This window comes from Parus major, chromosome 7, assembly GCF_001522545.3.
Source record: "Parus major isolate Abel chromosome 7, Parus_major1.1, whole genome shotgun sequence".
NCBI lineage: Eukaryota > Metazoa > Chordata > Aves > Passeriformes > Paridae > Parus > Parus major.
In genome coordinates this window covers 10,726,187-10,743,419 of record NC_031776.1, presented here as the reverse complement: position 1 = coordinate 10,743,419, position 17,233 = coordinate 10,726,187, and the positions used below count along the sequence as shown (strand labels likewise).

Below are 17,233 nucleotides of genomic sequence, written 5' to 3'. Positions count from 1 at the left end.
GAAAGGACAAGAACAGTGTGGAAAAATCAGTGGATCAAAACTTGTCTCTCATTCCTGCTAGTATCCCACTGTTTTCACACAAAGGTCCAACAGTCACTTAAACTGAACAGCTCCTTAGGAGTTCAACCATTTTTAATGTATTTTCTGGGAAAATGCCCTACTCAGCCTTAATACAATGATTGTGATTAGACCACAGCAAAAGCATTATTGAAAACTGCTCAAAGCTCAGTGCAGCAATACCTCCCAGGAAAGCATTTTCTTTTAATGTTTCTTAGTGTCCCTTTGGCAGTAAATGTTGTATCAAGCTGGTGTAACTCCAGTGCACAGCCTGCAGCTATAGGTGTGCTGTGGAGAGCTGGGTACTGAGTGCTACAGGAACTTTCTGCACACTCAGGTATGACCAGATTTGAGCTCCAGCAGAGCAAGGAACAGAATGCATTTCAGAACTAAAGACACATGAAGGAAAACACTCTGCTAATTTCTTCATCTCCAGTTATGTTGCTTCTCTTGGGTTTTCTATAGATGTTTGGAACCGGGTTTAAAATCATGAACATACTATTTCAGTTTATGTTCTGAATAGTTCATAATCTTGTCAATTTTTTCTGATTACTCTGAGCACTAAGAATCTGAAATATTCTCCTTACCTTGAAGATCAATATCAACACCTAAATATATTCCCACATACTATTTGCAACTCTGGTGACAAACGCACAACTCAAAACCACTTCTTTCCTTGAATGTACCTGAATCCATGCCCTAATCATCAGTCCCTAGATTCCCCTACTGTAGTAGACCAAACACTCTGAGACTCAATTCCTCCCTTCACTGATCAGACTCAAGACAGACCTGAATCAGGTGAGCCTTATCTTTGTGACTGATGATATAGAAAAAAAGCAGAGTAACATTACTATCTCTTTCTTTTCTTTCTCCCTGACAGGACTGATTCTTCCTTTTCTTACCCCTCACATTTTCAGGATCAGGACCTGGGTACCAAACTGAGCTATCAGCACCATATCACAATTCACCACAGGTGAGTATCTGCAGTTTGGAGCACAGGATTTAGCACTGTCTGAGCTCAATATCCAGGTGAAATTTTGAAGTGGGGCTCAGGAAGGAGGCAATTTTGTTGAGGGGATATGGTAAAGCAGAGGCTTAACAGAGAGGGCATGCAAATGAGACACAGTCAGTGCACATGCTGTAGGGATATAAGATGCAGCAGGAGAGAGAGAAGCTCTCTAAGAATCATTTTGCTGAAGTGACTTTGAAGGCAAATATATAAGTGTCCTATTCCTGGTCAAATGAGCAGTACTCATGCCTTGGCCTTACAGAGGCTGGCAGGATTCATGCTAGTGTACAATGGCAAGAGCTGCAAATGCCAAACTACAATGAGCTGCTGGCGCAGCAATGATAGGGGAAAATTATGCTGACAGCTGCCTCATTTCACAGTTTCATATTCAGAACAAATTCTGAATTTGTTCTGACATTAGTGGAAACAAATTAATCTTCCTCTAGTTTACAGCATGAGATCTAGTATTTGTACAGTGCTAAAGAAAAGATATTTTCAGTCAGCTGCAATACCTCCAAATTCCACTAAAATGATTAAAGTTATTAGTGCCTCTTGAGAAAAGTTGCTTCAGATTGCCATGCTGATTGATTTATAGCTTTACTGATGAGAATCACAAGGTTTCCAGATGACCAGAATTTCCTCTTTCCTTGTACCACTTCTAGGCATTATGACAAACCTATTGTGCCTGAAGAGATGGGGAAATAAAAAGACCAAGCTGACATGGAGGCTAACATGCTGACACAGCTCACAAAGGTAAGCCCCAGATGCATGGCATAGAGCTTACTGTTAAGTGTAATTCGAATGAGCCCTTTCATAACCCTGTTAAACCCCTCAAAATGCCAATTTTCTTCTTGGGGCTTTTAATAAACTTTACTCCCCCTGAATCAGCTTTGTGCACAGATTGAGAACGACTGCTGTTCTGGAGACTGAGGAAGACAGACTGAATAACTGCAGCAGGGCTCCTCATCCGGAAGGGGGAAGAGCTATTTTTTCCTGAGCATCCTCTGGGGGATGGTTCAGCTGGAAAGCTGCTGAAGACAGGTACAATTTGAGCCCTTTTTTCATGAGGAAGGGAGTTAGAGTGGTGAGATACTGTTGGAGTCTGACAGTTTAGGCATCAACAAAAATACAACATACTCCAGTGATGTTGCTCTGTCAACACTTTGGAACAGACCCAAGTACCTCCTTGAAGCTGTGCTGATTGACAAGCTGCTGACAAGCCCAAGCCAGTTTGAAGGATGTTAGTACTGTTACTGTCTCTGCTGTATTTGAGCTGAGGTTACATGCAAATTCATGATCATGGTCCTGATAAGCTCTGCATTGGTCTTTAAATATTATGGTTTTTTTCTTGCACACATTTCCCTTTTAGCATGAACATACTTGATCCACAGGCAGTGTGAAAAGACAATTGATAAGAATCTCTAATCAAATTGTGTATTTCACAAAAGAATCCTGCATGTCAATCCAAAAACTAGAACTGTCCCTGTCAAACTTTTGGCACAAGGAGCTAGAATGATGTATGAGAATGTAAATATGAATCCAAATCACCTGTTCTAGGTGATTACAAGTGCTACAGGATCACTGACTAGCCATGCTATTTTGTAATTGGAGAAATTATACTTCAAGTTTTCTTGATATTAATAAGAAATACATATATCTAGTAGAAAATACCTTGTAGGAAAAGCTGGTACATTACATATTTTGCAATGTTTCAGTAGATTATATACTTCCAGTATTAGCTCAATATTATTTAAATGTTCACAATGTTTGAAGGTTATTTGATCGCCATACTAGCACATGCACAATGTTTACACAGCAAACCAGATTACATGAATTTTCATTCTGATCAGTAGTACAGTCTGACAATAAGATGAACAAAAGACAGCATAAATCAATCTCAGTGAAATCCTTCCCTCTGCAGAGCACTATCTAGTAGAAAATGCCCAAAGGCGTTTAGTTATTCAAGTTCATCTTGTGTAATTTTTTATCTACCTTCACTAAAACTGTTCTCTTTAGAAGCCAGCCAGGGCAATCTGTTAAATACACCATATTTAAAAGTCTATATGAAATTTTCTTTTAAGATTTCTTTACAAACAATTAGAAATTTATTGTCTCCTCAAAAAAAAACTGTTTAAGCTAGAAACTGGCATAGAAAACCTTTTCCTGAAAAAGCATTTCTGAATTTATAGTTGTTTAGAAATGAAGGCATCGTCTCACAATTTGATAGTGTTAACAATGGTGAGTATGAGTTGCACCATGGCTTATTAGCATCCTGCACATTTTTACACAAACTTGTGAAGTATTTCTTTCCTATTTGTGTTTCAGCTCTAATCTGATTGCTGAGGTATCTGAATACCTTGCTGGATTTATACATTTTAGCCTAAACACACTCCAGCAAGGAATGTTGTTGAGATCCTGTACAGGAAAGAGGCAACTTTCTCAAAAGCACATTGGGAAGTGGCCTCAAATAAAGGTCTGACTTTTTGGTCTAATGTCAGTTGAAATTTTTCAAGATAATTATTTTATTTTTGTGTTTTGTAAATTAGATTTCTCATTAGTCAGACAACAGTGAGATCAGAAAGGAGATATTTGCTTTTCATCCACAATGACATGCACAAAATTGAGAGTCTACCTGCACGGCCTCAAAACCTGTGTGTTCTGTGTTTTAGAGGATGACAAACACACCTATGAATAACTGTGAGGGAAGAAGGGAGACATAGTACCATAGATATATAGAAAGATATTTTTATAGAGACATAAAATACAGACAACAGCTAAGAAACAATGTAATGTAACCTTTGAATCTCACCTCTTCAATCTACCTTCACAAACTTATTAAAAAAAATACCACAATGATGTAAGTAAATTGTAAAAGACAAAAGGGTCAGAAGGGGGACTTCTGTGTCTCATTGAAACCTAACTCCCCCCAGTTTCATGAACTCTGTCTGTCCTCTCCACCAATGCACAGCAAGGGTGATCCCAGGCTGTTGGGGGGTGTGAGAAGAGTGCCAGCACAAGCCCCTCTCCCAGTGCTGCAGCTCTCCAGGCAGGTAGCCAGCCTGGGGCCAGAGCTGGTGGATTGGCTTCTTCCAGACCACCCCGCCATCAGGGCCAGGGCCCTTGGTCAAAGCACTGATCTGTGAAGGTACCTGAAAACCTAGTGGGGCCAAGGAAACCTGAATTCAAAGACAAGGTTAAGGACTGGATGGTGTGACTGATGGGCAAACAAACACCCCAACAAACTGCAAGAGGATTGGAAAACCTGGACTTTAGAGGCATAAGGATTACCAAAGGTTGGCTGTCAGACAGACAGTAACCTCATAAGAACTGTCTAGAAATGGAGAGAAAAACAGCACAGAACTCTGTTCAGTGTAAAGCAATACTAGTCCTGGCCTTTCCAGCCATCTGCCCATCTCCAAACTACCACAGCACAAACAGGCAGCTCTCATCTGGTGCCACTGATTCTGGGCTACGGGCAACTGTTCTGCAACTGTGAGCACTGGCACCGCTGCTCACTACCCCACACTGAGTCAGTACAGACACAACCATGTAAGTACAGACATAATTCTGTTCTTTTAGATTAGTTTTTCCCCATTCAACCACTCCTCTGCTTTAACTTCAAAGCAATATACAAAGTACTTATTTTTCCCCAAACATACAGCACATGCTCTCTAATTGTTACCCTAAATCTATTTTAACGTATTTTTAAATTGTCAGTATTGCCAAATTCCATCTTCCCAGCATTATGTCAGAATAATTTCTTTTAATCTAGCCTGTGGTAAAGCTTTAGGCTGCTTTTTCTTCACTCCAAAAATTCAGTTGTGTTTTCATTGCTCTCTACAAAGCACTGGACATACTAACATGTTAGGAAAGAGTAGAGAAGCTTGTATTTATGTGGTTCAGTTCTGCATGCAGTGTAATTAAACCTGGTTCTTACTGTTTTCTACAGACTATTTGTGGCTGGCAGCAGACCATATGGGCAAGTAGCAGATGTTTCCTTTTAGTTTTCCATATGATTGTATGAATGCCCAATATGTGAAAATTATTTTCTGGCAAGAGGTGTTATGGGGAACTGTGGCTCCTTTTGTGCTCTACACATTTCACTCAGATTTCCTGGGGCTCTCCTTTTATCCCCAGGATGGTTATTCAGTCTCTTGGTGGAAAAGAAGTGAGAACACAGTTAATGCACGTAGGTTTTAAGATCGGCAACAAATGACTCAAGTGCACTCTAGTGAGAGGAGAGTTCATTTAGCATTTTTAACCTTCCCCTGCAACTTAAGGACTATTTGGTAGTCTTCTTTTCTGAGCTCTACACTACTGTGGGACATGGCTATGCTCTGATACATTTTATATCAATCTAACAAGGGGAGCACCTGATATTCTCACTCACACAAAGGTATTCCTGAAAACCGTACACCAAAAGCTGAATGCAACGAAGAGAAATACTGGATCAAGAAGCACTATCAAGAAGACTTTTTTCTCCTAACTTTCAGGCAGCCTGAGGAACACTGCCCTTCAGCTTGCTTTGCTAAGTGCTCTTACAACCTTGGGAAAGCAATATCACTGAAAGCGCAGCAAGAGCAGGGGTGACCAGAATGCTGGATCACAGCAGGAGCACAATCCACATGAGACTGCAAAATACTTCTTGTGAGGCAAAATGCCCTGCCTGGTCCAGCTCATGGCTTGTAAAATGCTAGTGTCTTCTGGCATGAAAAAAACTGAATAAATGCAAGCTTTTACCACTTCTGAGCACACAGAGAATTACTCCAGTTAGCAGAAACTTCAGTGAGGCTCTTTAAGAAAGAGGAAGTGAGCCTAATGCAATGTTTTTAAATAAACATCTTTCTGGGATTGTTATTTGCCCCATTTTACTACAAAGTCAAAACTGAAGCAAACATTGCATTTTCCCCCCAAGCTTTTACAGGGGCTCACAGCACATCTGCTCCCTAGCATTGTTTTTCAGATCGTGGGAGGGTATGTGCTATTTTGCCAGATAGGTGACTTTTTAAATAGTAGCTTAAGTAACTTCCCTATTGATTAGATCAAGCTGTGAAATACTGAACCAGAGAGAAATGTGGATTTTTACTGAGTGAACTCAATAGTCTCTCCTGTTAAAAGGAGATGTTCTTGTGAATGTTGCTGCTGAAGATTTCAGGACATCTTAGGCCACATGTGCTATTCATTTAACTCTGTAATAATGGTTTCATTTACTGTCTGGAAGTTGGAGGAAGATACATGATATTATCTTTGCATTCTTCATTCTTTCTGTGATTGTTAAAATAATGGAAAGATTTTAAAAACCAAAACAGATAAGCAGAAAGTCAAAAACATTACTGACTCTTGTAATGCAGTTTTGATTCCGGCCTTGATAGCAAAAAAGGACACAAAACTGGTCATATATCCTATTATCAAAGGAAGAAAAATAAACCTAAAAGAGACAAATCAGTATGTGTTTCAGCATTCAGCTGCAATGCAAGATAAAATCTTCTGACTTCATTTAGCTTCACTAAAACCCCTTAGGTGGTGACAGCTGTGTGTAACAGGAAAGGGTTACAGCACTGAGCTCATTCCAGTATTCCTGGCAGTTCTGAACACAGACAGCACTTGGTGGCTGTTCTATCTGCTGTCCATCTCAACCAGCCCACAGTCCAGCAGGAACTGGGAGAGGAACTTGGAAAAACCTTTGGAATCACAATCGCAATGGAGACCTGACATCATGCCCTTGCTTTGGTCACTCCATAGCATTCTGGGAGCAACACTTCAGCCAAATTCCTTAATTTTTCCATGATAGACAAGTTGACTGTGTCACAGTGAAACTCCATGCCAAAGGAGGGTAATAATATGCTCACTTAGAACCTTATCCTCCTGCTAGCACTGGGGATGTTTTGTTTAATTCTGGAGCAAGGAAACTCCCATGAAAATAACTCACACTAAAGAATGCAGCTCAGGAATACAATGTGATCCTTGTATGAAGTCTGAAGCTGTATCTACCACTAGTTTGGGTGATTTCTACCCAAATCCAGTAAATCTACAGCAGTTGTCAGGGAGTTTTTGGAAACAAGGCATTAAAACAGCTGTGCCCATCTTCCTCAAAGTTTAGGCCACAAGATCATATGAAATATCCCAAAACTCTCTTTAACAAAGCCAGGCAGTTTACTGTTTAAACAAAAAATCCCCTTCATTCATTTGAAGAAAAACCTAAATATTAGACTTATGAGCTGCCAAAAGCAACATAGCCAGCACTGAGATTTCCATAAACATCTCCTGACATTGTACTGTCCTCGTTGCAATGTTATGCTGAGGCACAAATATTCAGGCCACAGATCTGTTACATTCTAGAGCTTCCAGCAGACTCCACTTCAATAATTTAGGCACTAAAGCTGGTAGAGGCAAAATGAAATTGAGCCTATTGAAAAGTCTTCCAGGCTATTTTCATAATTTTAAGTACTTGCACTTACAAATTCTTGTGGGGTATTTTAGTATTAGGCAATACACTTCACTGCTTTTCAAACTAAAAAACGACCACATGGAGAATGAAGAATTTCAGTTCTGAACTTACCACCTCCCTGCACTTTTAGATCATAAAATAATTCTAAGTCTGTTCCATGACCAGAGTGATGATTGCTTAAAGATTGAATTGCCTGTGACTGCCTGTAGCCAAGGTGAGACATGTGACATAAGGTATTTTTAACACTGCTACCAAAAATACAAAAAGTGTGAGCTACACAGCAAATGAAATCCAACTATAGTTTTCTCAGAGAAAAGGTCCCCTCTGAGAACTACCAAAAAAAAGGTGCAAGGAGTTGATGAACTTTGCTCAGTTTTTCTATCCCAACAATATTACTATTACATTTAAGTTTATAAGCAAAAAAATACTGTAATGGCTCCAGAATAAGCCTGACGATGTTACCGAATTTAGGACAATGAGTAATCACAGCTCCCCTGCTATAGAGTAAAGTACACAGGGGGCTCAGTGAACCAGAATCTTCCCCAAAATCAGCTCAGCAGCCCTTATATTTTCTGCCCATACAGAAGTGTAGCCCCAATGGCCCTTAAGTAATTTTAGATTCATCTTTGAAGACAATGAATACACCCACTGAAGTCCAGAGCTAACAAACTTCTGCCAATACTACTGCTCTTTTATAAGATACATTCATAAAAACACTGACAAATACTGTGATTGAATTAAAGGAGAAATTTTTTTACTCTGATTTGTAACCAAGCATCATACATTTTAATGTATTTCCTCTATTTACTTCAACACTAATTCATACGTTTTATAGCCCATCTACGCTTAACCAAGGCCGAGTGAAACTCAAAGCAGAAAATACTTTTCTATCACAAGAATATACCAAACATACAGCTTGCTACTACAGCAATTATTTCTGCTATAAGTTTTGAGAGGTGTAAATGCTGAAGATCATCAGTAATCAAAATGATAATGGAAAAAATAGATTGAGGACAAAAAATGAGGAAAAAGAATGAGCCAGAGATGTAAATTGAAAATTAAATGATGGATAGGAAACTTAGAAGGAACTATGAGGGAAAGTTAAGAGAACAATGGCAGGATAAGAAGCAAAGATGATTGAACCTGAAGAGACAGTAAAGGACTGTCTGCCAAAAGAGATAAGATCAAAGATGCAGTATAGAAAGAAGAAATTTAAAGAAGGTAAAAGAGACTTCAGAAAATCCCAGACAGGATATTTAGAAGAGCTTTCATTTGCTCATATATGTTGCCACTGAATCTGATGCAAAAGAATTAGGTCATGATGAATAATATAGGAGTAAAAAAAACTGAGTTTTTTTCAAAGACCTTTATGTATGTATACAATATATGCACATATTACTTCCTGGTTCGTGAGGAGTGTCATTACTTAATGGCACCATGTTTTTTTTGTTATGAAACCAAATGCAGCAAACAAAGAGGGTGCAAATGACCCCTCTCCACTAATGCCAGTGGCTTAATTGGTCCCTTTCTCAGTGGAGCTGATGGATCTCTGCAGCTGATTTACCTACCAGCTGTGTAATTCTGCAAAAGCAGCTTTGATCTTCTTCACTGAATTATCCACTTCCTCTTTGATCATCACACGATATCTGGTTAGAGAAACAGTGCAACGCTGCAAGTCTTTTACTGACTTTTCAATGTTTGGCCCTAAAATAGAAAATAAAAATTGCACGGTAGTCAGAAAGTTGGCTTTAGTTTTTCTGAATGAAGCACCAGGAATAGTTCAACATCATATTTTCTCAGATTAGAATTAAGTGGTTATTCTACTTAAGTCCATAAATCCAACTTTTCCATAGTCCCTCCCTAATGCTCTTCAGTTTCTAAACAAGCTTGCTGAAATACATTTCCCCAATCAAATAAATATTAGAAAGGCGTTACTAGTTGAAATCATTCTGTTTAATATCTTAAATAGACCATAAATGGTTTTATTAATTTTTTTATAATTCTGCTTGGACTTCCCAAAACATCTCTTTTTAACCTTTGTGAATTTAGTTTTTTCTCATAGAGTCCTCAGCTGTTTTTTGACCTCGGAACATAGCAACCAAAGACCAAATTTACCTCTTTTTTTGACTGAATCATCTGTCTTTGTTTCAAGCTGGGTTGATGCACTGGGTGATTTAACTGAGGAAGATTTTGACTTTGGCCTGCCTAGGTTACATGGGAGTTGAACTGATGACTGAAGGGGCTCATGCTGTTCTACTCCATTCATAGTCTTTGGGTTTAATTCCACAGATACTCTCTGGCGTTCTTGTTCTCTGTCTGCAAGAAAGCATTAAGGAAGAAAATAGGGAGTTGTAAGATGAAGAAAGGTATGAAGCCTTACTGTTAAATCAGAATGACTTTATGGTGTTTTCCTGCCACACATTCTATAAAACCTCAGAGATCTATGACAACAAATGAAATTTTTTGGTAATTAAACACTAATTGGAACGCCTCCTTATTTCAGTGTATAAAAGAAAAACTCAATAAAAACACCAACCCTTTCATCCCAATAGGGAAAATACCTCATAACATAAAAAACATGCTACCAATTATAATATTTGCCCAAATATATCTATATCTATATATCTATCTCACACAAAAAATGTCACTAATTTTATCAGCATTTTAAAAGCACTGATTAAAACATTCCTACCTGAAATACTTACCTTGCCTGACTACAAGATTTCTATCAAAAGCTGCTGCTAAGAGGAACCAAGCAGGAAATGAAAGTATGTCAAAGATTAGGCTCCTGGGTTCAACAGCTTCAGAGGGATAAGATAACAATGCCTGAGCCTGTTTGGCTGCCACAAGATGACCTGGTTTCCTCTTTCCAAAACTCCAAAGGGATTCAAGACACCAGCATCATAACAGAGGATCAAGCAGCCAAAGCCTGACTGAAAACTGACAGGCAAGGCCAGCTATTACTGCCACTGTGAATTTTAGTTAAGGAAACAAGCATAGAAAGTGATTTGTTGTATTAACTAATTTTTCTACTCACTTCAACAAATGAATGATTCTTCATTCTGAAGATACTCTCTATAGATCACTTTATTCAACTGATGATGCGTGGTGTCTAGAGAAAAGGGACTTTTTCAGATTAACAGCTGGATTATGGCTCATGAAATGGGATAAACACTGCTGGGATATCACATGGACAGGTGCAGAATATCAACTAGTGACTTCTTTCTGCTCTGGCTGGGCATTAGGACAGGTGGAAAGCATATCTTGGTATGTTTAACGGCAATCATGTAACACCAGAGAAACAAGAAGGAACATCAGTGCTCATATTTTAAATCAGAATTTAAGGGCTTTAAAGGGATGAGTCTGAAAACAGAAAAGGTACCTGGCATAGAACAGTAGGTAAGAAAGTAGTGAAAGAAGTCAAAGAAACCTGTGAATCTATGAAAGCAAGAAATACCAGTAATGCAGCACTTTGAACATGCCAAAGGTTTGATGCCAACACCGGTCTCGCACATGGTGAGGAACTCTCCTGTGAGAGAACTGCCACTAACCCTGTTCAACCCTGGCTGTGTCTCACACTAATGCAAATAGAAAATGCTTTATAAATCAAGGCTTTCTACTCTCAGTTAAGGCTGCCCTTGCTACATAACTCTAACAGGTAATTGGAAACCAGCAATCTATCAGCTAACCTATAAAGAAAGGCCAGGGCTCTTCAGTTCTGTCCCTAAGATTTGATCTTCTGAAATCTGTTGTTAATGTGCATAATTGTTTTTCTGCCTTTAATTAGCAGCTTTGGTACACTTGTCAAGACAAATTACAAACTTGACAGCTTTTTGCCTAAAGAAGCTCACCTAGAACAATGATTATACTCTAAATTGAACTTTTTGATCATCTTTTGTCTGCAATATACTTTGATTATTCCAAAATTACACACGAGCTACTTTGAGACCCAGCAGAAAGATGACTAACTAGGATAGCAAACAGTAGTTTTGCATGCTGCAACTGAACTTTCAAATTTGTCTGAAGACAATCAACACAACTAAAAATAGATTGAGAAAGTCTGCAGCAAATCTCTGAAGACTTGCACCAGCTAAAACATATGTATAACAAAATCTAGTAACAAAGTCCCTTCTCAAATACCTGCAAGACAAGTCCAAAGTCTGAATAAGAGCAGCTGGAAGTGAACTGTTACATGGTTCTGTATGTGGTGCCTTGGAACTTCAGCACCAGTCTATCCTGCGACATCTGCTGCTTTAACAGTCAAGTATGACCACACTTGCCAGTAATGGCAACAGCCCAGATTAACCTTGCTCTGAAATCTGCTGAGCTGCCATCTTCAAAATGAGTGGTTTATCTTTTTGCAGTAGCTTGCCATTCAATGCCTTTCAAATCAAGTGAACCTCATAGATTCTTTGGCTCAAAGAAGAAAAAAGCTGTACGTCCCCTGAGAAACAAACAGGAAGTTTGAAAGATTTATTAAAAATCTTTCTACATGAAAAGTAAGTAGGGAAGAGATCAGGATCTGATTTTACTGATGACCCTGCAAAAGCAATAGCATGGCAAGGCAGCACCAAATATCATTTCAGTGCATTCACACTGCTTCTTTACAAGGCCATGCACAGAACAGGTAACAGCAACTAAAGATGTATAAGAAAAAGAAAGATGGAATAACGGCAAGAAATAAGCAGACCTGAATTAAAGGCAAATTGCCAAATGTTTCCCTCCCTAATTTTCTATGGAGAAATGATGCACCCTCCCTTCTGGTTTCTGAAGTCCCTTCCAGGCTGCCATGATTTTATGGCTGTAAAAGTCCTAATCTCACAGTCTGGGAGTTGATACAGGCAAAGCTTCAACCTCATGTTCCTTACGGGGAGGAAAGCATTAGGGACTCTCAGCAGACACCTATGATCCTTCCGAGTTGTGAGTCCTCTGAAGAGAGGGTGAAATGACTACAGTAACATTCATTTGATAGGAAAGGAACCAAAATAAAAAAAACCAGACAAGGACAATACAAAGGAGATTAAAACACAAGAGAGCAATATGAAACAGGTGCACTTTGGACTCACTTTAACATTTTACACGCCTTTAAAAAAGTCTGTATGACTTGCTCAGAAACTGCAAGGGCACAAGCTGCTGGCCCCTGAAGGATCCTGATCACTTCAGCACAAATATAACAATATGAATAGAGGTGGCTTTTGACCCTAGGAAAGTAATTATTAGACTGACTGCAAGGAAAAGGATACTGCAAAGATAGTGCAACTGAAAGTGAAGAAGAAATTATTTTCTTCTCTCCATTAAAAATTTTGCCAGGAAATTACTTTACTACGTAAGGGAAACTTGAATATTAAAGTTTCAGGTTCTCCTTTCTCTCTATTTCCTTTCCTTTATCTTCTGTCTTTTTTTTTTTGTTTTTGAAAGCTCTCTCTCTCCCTTCTTATTGAAACAGGAGAGATGTGTTTAAGTTGAAATAAAAAATTGTAAAGCTATGGTAATTTCTCATTCACCACTTGCAAAAGCAAAGAAAAAATTCCAGATACTTTTTGCCCTTTATATGTACAACTAACTCTTAACTGTTTCAAAGAGAAAAAAAGCAAGATTCGATCCCACTGACCCATAAAAAGATCACTAACAGCATAGGTACTCTTCCTACATTCTGTATCCCCTAGAAAACATTCCCCATGTACAGGCAATTAAGTCTAGATAGTTTTATTCATGCATGTATCATTTCAAATAATGTAACTCTGAGAAGTCTGATTTATACCACAGATGTTTGTGTCCTGCAAAGTAAGTGGCAAAAATGCTTTTAATGCAGAATTTTATGGCTTATGGCATATTTTATCCAAAGTTAAGTGTGAGTCTAGCAAGGGCAGGGAGTGTATCTCTGGTCCTTTGTGAGGCATCAAATTAGGACAAAATTTCTTGGTAAGTAGTTGGCTTGGCTGCTATAGGTTGCATAGTCTTAATTTAATTAACCAGAGGCTGGCACCATCAAAGTCATCTGAAAGCAGCATATAATTAATTTCAGGACAATTATTACCTTAGCACATTCCTTTAAAATGGGGTTTGAGAGCTGTATTTGCAACCATGGAAAAAGGGACTTCAAGGTAAGGTCTTAAAACACAGGAAGCAGCAATAATCCAGGCCTGTCAGATGTCTAAAATGTGAAGAGCTGAAGAAACACTAGCAGTACTGCCAACAATTAAATATGAGCTTTATGAACTTGTAGGCAAAAACTTTCACAGAGTTTCTGTCCCAGAGCAGTGAGTTTGTTCACACTGGTGTTGGAATAACTGTAACTCTGTACTTAGTACAATGAGGAAGAACTTTGTGTTTTACTGCCCCTCCCAGTTTCAGAAATGGTAACTAGATACCTAGACCATGTAAGAAATTAAATGCATGTACTGAAAGGTTATCAGAGTGCCTTTCCACACCACAAAGGCCCTCCCTTCCCTGCTAGGAAAAGCCAGTGGAGGGTTACTGTAACTAGCTGGTGTAGGGAAGATGAGAAAAAGAATAAATGGACTAGTTTGGACTAAGCAATAAGGAAATCCAGTAATATGCCACAAGCTCATAGTGCTCAGATTTCTTTAGCCCACATGAGGGACACAATAATTTTGCTAACAATTTGACACTCAAGCCATTTTCTAAGCCTGAGTTCTTCTGTACTCCTACCTGTAATATTCTGTATCAGCTGGGCTGTCTATAGAAAAAGGAACATTTTGCAAGGAAACATATTGCAACATTAACAGAGTGCAGATATAAATCTATTGGCATGACTTTAACAGTTATGTGCATTATTTTTCCACAAAAGCATCTCTACATCTTCATAGCAATAAAAATACAATCATCTTTATGTCAATGAAGGCTTGGCTATTGCCAGTCGAAAAGGTGCTCTTTGTCAGATGAACTGACCTCTGATTTCTGGACAGTCCAGGGCTGACCCTACAAATCCAGAGCCTTTGTTCTCAAGAGAAGTGGTTTCCAGTTTCTGATTGGCAGAACCACGGCCAGAGTTGTCCTTAGGGCATCCATTCATATGACAGTCATTTATTCGCTGAGGCTCTTGAGATGCCTTCTCAGGTCCACTATTCTTGTTTTTAGGATCTTTATTGCCTTGGTGCTGTTTAGATTTGCTTCTTTTTCTCCTATTGTTCTAAATGGAGAAATATTTCAAGAACAGAGACATCACTCAATGCAAATCATACAAACTCAAAATAAAATCAGCGAAAGGAACCCTGTAAGTGGCTGTGACTATCCAGGATACAGTTTCTTATTAAAAGTGTTTCTGTGCATGAGCTGTTTTGGGATTTGTCTCGTGCTTGTCCCGGGTCTGTCTCCCACACCCAGGTACACACATGTGCTGTCCCAGAAATTTGTTCAGAACACGGGGCTTAGTGAGACAGTGACAGAAGAATAGGATTAAAAATAGTGCACACATTTGCTTTCAAGTACTGTCTACAGGTGTGAATGAAGTCACCTGTGCTGGAAAAGGCCAAGTACTGACCCAAAGTACAATTCAAGTACAGACAGCTGACAAGTGATTTCAATGCCTTGACTCTCAAGAGCAAGTTCTTACCTTCTTTTTCCCTGTCATATTCCATTCCTTTAGAACCTGAATTGCGCTGCCTATAGAAAGAAAAGAAACGTTTCAACAAAAGTTCAGCTGTGAAAAAGAACCAGTGTGTCCATGATCAGTTTCCAGTTCCCTAGCTGAGGAGCATTTCAATTTCTTGTGAATTCTCTTACCTGGGGAGAACAAAATGGACTCTGCTGCCTTTCTTCTTCTCAGTTACCTGTTCTGATCACACTACTTACAGTGGATGGTCTACTTGGCACTACAGGCTTTTTATGGACTTCACTGCACAAAGTGATTGTGTGCCTGACTTAAAACATTAGCATAAGACCCAGTAAAAATCAACACTCAAATCTCTTGCCTGAAAAGGAAAATATCTCAGCACCCAGAGTCAGCATCGAGTAAACTAAATACTCTAGACCCTGACTGAAGCATCTGAAAGTTTTAAATGCTTCTTTTTTATCATGTATTTTCTATGTGTTACCTGTTATATCTTCAGAAGACACAAGAGTATGAAAAGTAAAGAGTTAGCATGCAAAAGAGTAATTTTGCGGACTCTAGCATAAAATCTGCATCACACAAACACAGTAAACTTAGGCCTGGCAGAAAAGAATGGTAAAAAATTATAATGAAAAGCAATTACAGTTATACTTGAAATTCTGCCTGTCAGCCACAATGAGTTGTTTATATAAATTTATGGAAAAAAAGCACGCAGAGCCTTGGTCAGACAAGTGCCTGCTGCCATGTTAAAAGAAAACTCTTCTTCTAGTTAACATCATCATTTTGTTCTCCTGGAGCCTAATTCTGAAAACAGATCTCATGATAAGTTTGAAATGTCATCCAAACTACTAGAGCAGTATCTGCCACAATAATACTTTTAATCACCATCAGGTTAAAGGTCTTCTGCTTGAATTTAACAATCACTTTACCATCACTTCACAAATCTAGTAATTTTAGTAAATACTCAATTATTAGCCTTCTCAAGTGGATTTCATAGTCAGACATTCTTCTCACTCCTTTCAGTGAAATCTTGATATTAGCATTAAGAATTGCTGTTTTCAGACCACCATGAGTTGTCAACTAGTATTCAGCCAAAGATGTGTGAGATTTTCAGATGTACCAAAATTACTTTTCTATCACAATAAACCAGATCCAAGATTATCTGGTGAGCCTATCACACAAAATAGGAAAGATTACATATCTTGCTAAGCCAGATTTATTAAATTGTGAAAAAACTTTAATGGAATCCATCAAAGTCGTGTTTTATTTACTAGATAACATGACAATGCAGCTAGAAGGCTAAGACAACTTTTATTTCGTGTATAACTATATACATATTTATCATTAGTTACACACATACTTATGTACATGTAAGTACAATCCCCTCTCCTAAAGGTACATCATCTTTTGACAGGCACCATATTTCTATATGAATTAATAGACATTTGCTGCCCATTTTACTCCATGATGCTGAAAATATGTGATTTCATGTGACAGCTTTGTTAAGTGTTTTCACAGTAGCAGCCAACACCCTTTTTGAGTTGGCTGGTGGTGTCTTTGCTTTGCTTCCCTCAGCTTCCCTGTGAATACTATGCATGCTGAGAGTTACTTTAGGGATTCATCCAACTAACCTCTGTTTTTTCCAATTGGAAATGCACTAACTGTCCAAATCCCAAAACCCTCATTTGAATCCACCAGTATATCTTCTCAAACACATCTACAAAGCAGCTGAACAGACCTTCTGATTATGCTTAATTAGGTAAACTATCATAGCAAGTAAAACATTTGAACCCTCTTTCATTTAAATCACAGTTCACATACAGAATAAAATTCATAACAGAGGCATCACCTAAATGTCACTCCAGATATGAAGCAAGATAAGAAACTATATTTGAATGTTTCTTGATTCAGCAAACAGCACCTCTGAGAGAAGCACTGCATGGAGGTGGCTCAACCTTTCCATTCACCATGGCCACAACAATGTTTTTCACTGCAGGATTTCTCAGCGAGTGTTATTTCAATCTTAGCAATTTTTGCCATTCATGTGAAAAAATATTTCAGTTATTCAGTCTATCTGCAGTGGCAGCTGTGTGAATACATATCTGTTCTGCTCCTTCCAAAGCTATTTTCACATGCTCCCTCACAA

At 38.6% G+C, this 17,233-nt stretch overlaps 1 protein-coding gene and 1 long non-coding RNA gene across 4 annotated transcripts in view; one reads left to right on the top strand and one right to left on the bottom strand.

Annotated features, from left to right (window-relative positions):
* Positions 1 to 17,233, bottom strand: part of SPATS2L (spermatogenesis associated serine rich 2 like) — a 139,966-nt gene that overhangs the window by 12,983 nt on the left and 109,750 nt on the right. For all 3 annotated transcript variants that reach the window (XM_015634361.3, XM_033516073.1, XM_015634362.3), the window contains 4 exons: positions 15,091 to 15,140; positions 14,427 to 14,667; positions 9,630 to 9,830; positions 9,083 to 9,218 (listed from right to left, as the gene is read on the bottom strand). In XM_015634361.3, coding sequence (XP_015489847.1) covers positions 9,083 to 9,218; positions 9,630 to 9,830; positions 14,427 to 14,667; positions 15,091 to 15,140 — 628 coding nt within the window. The remainder of the gene's footprint in view (positions 1 to 9,082; positions 9,219 to 9,629; positions 9,831 to 14,426; positions 14,668 to 15,090; positions 15,141 to 17,233) is intronic.
* LOC107207392 lies at positions 944 to 2,587 on the top strand. Its single transcript, XR_001522727.2, has 3 exons — positions 944 to 1,030; positions 1,729 to 1,819; positions 1,955 to 2,587. It is a non-coding gene; the product is annotated as an uncharacterized LOC107207392 (long non-coding RNA).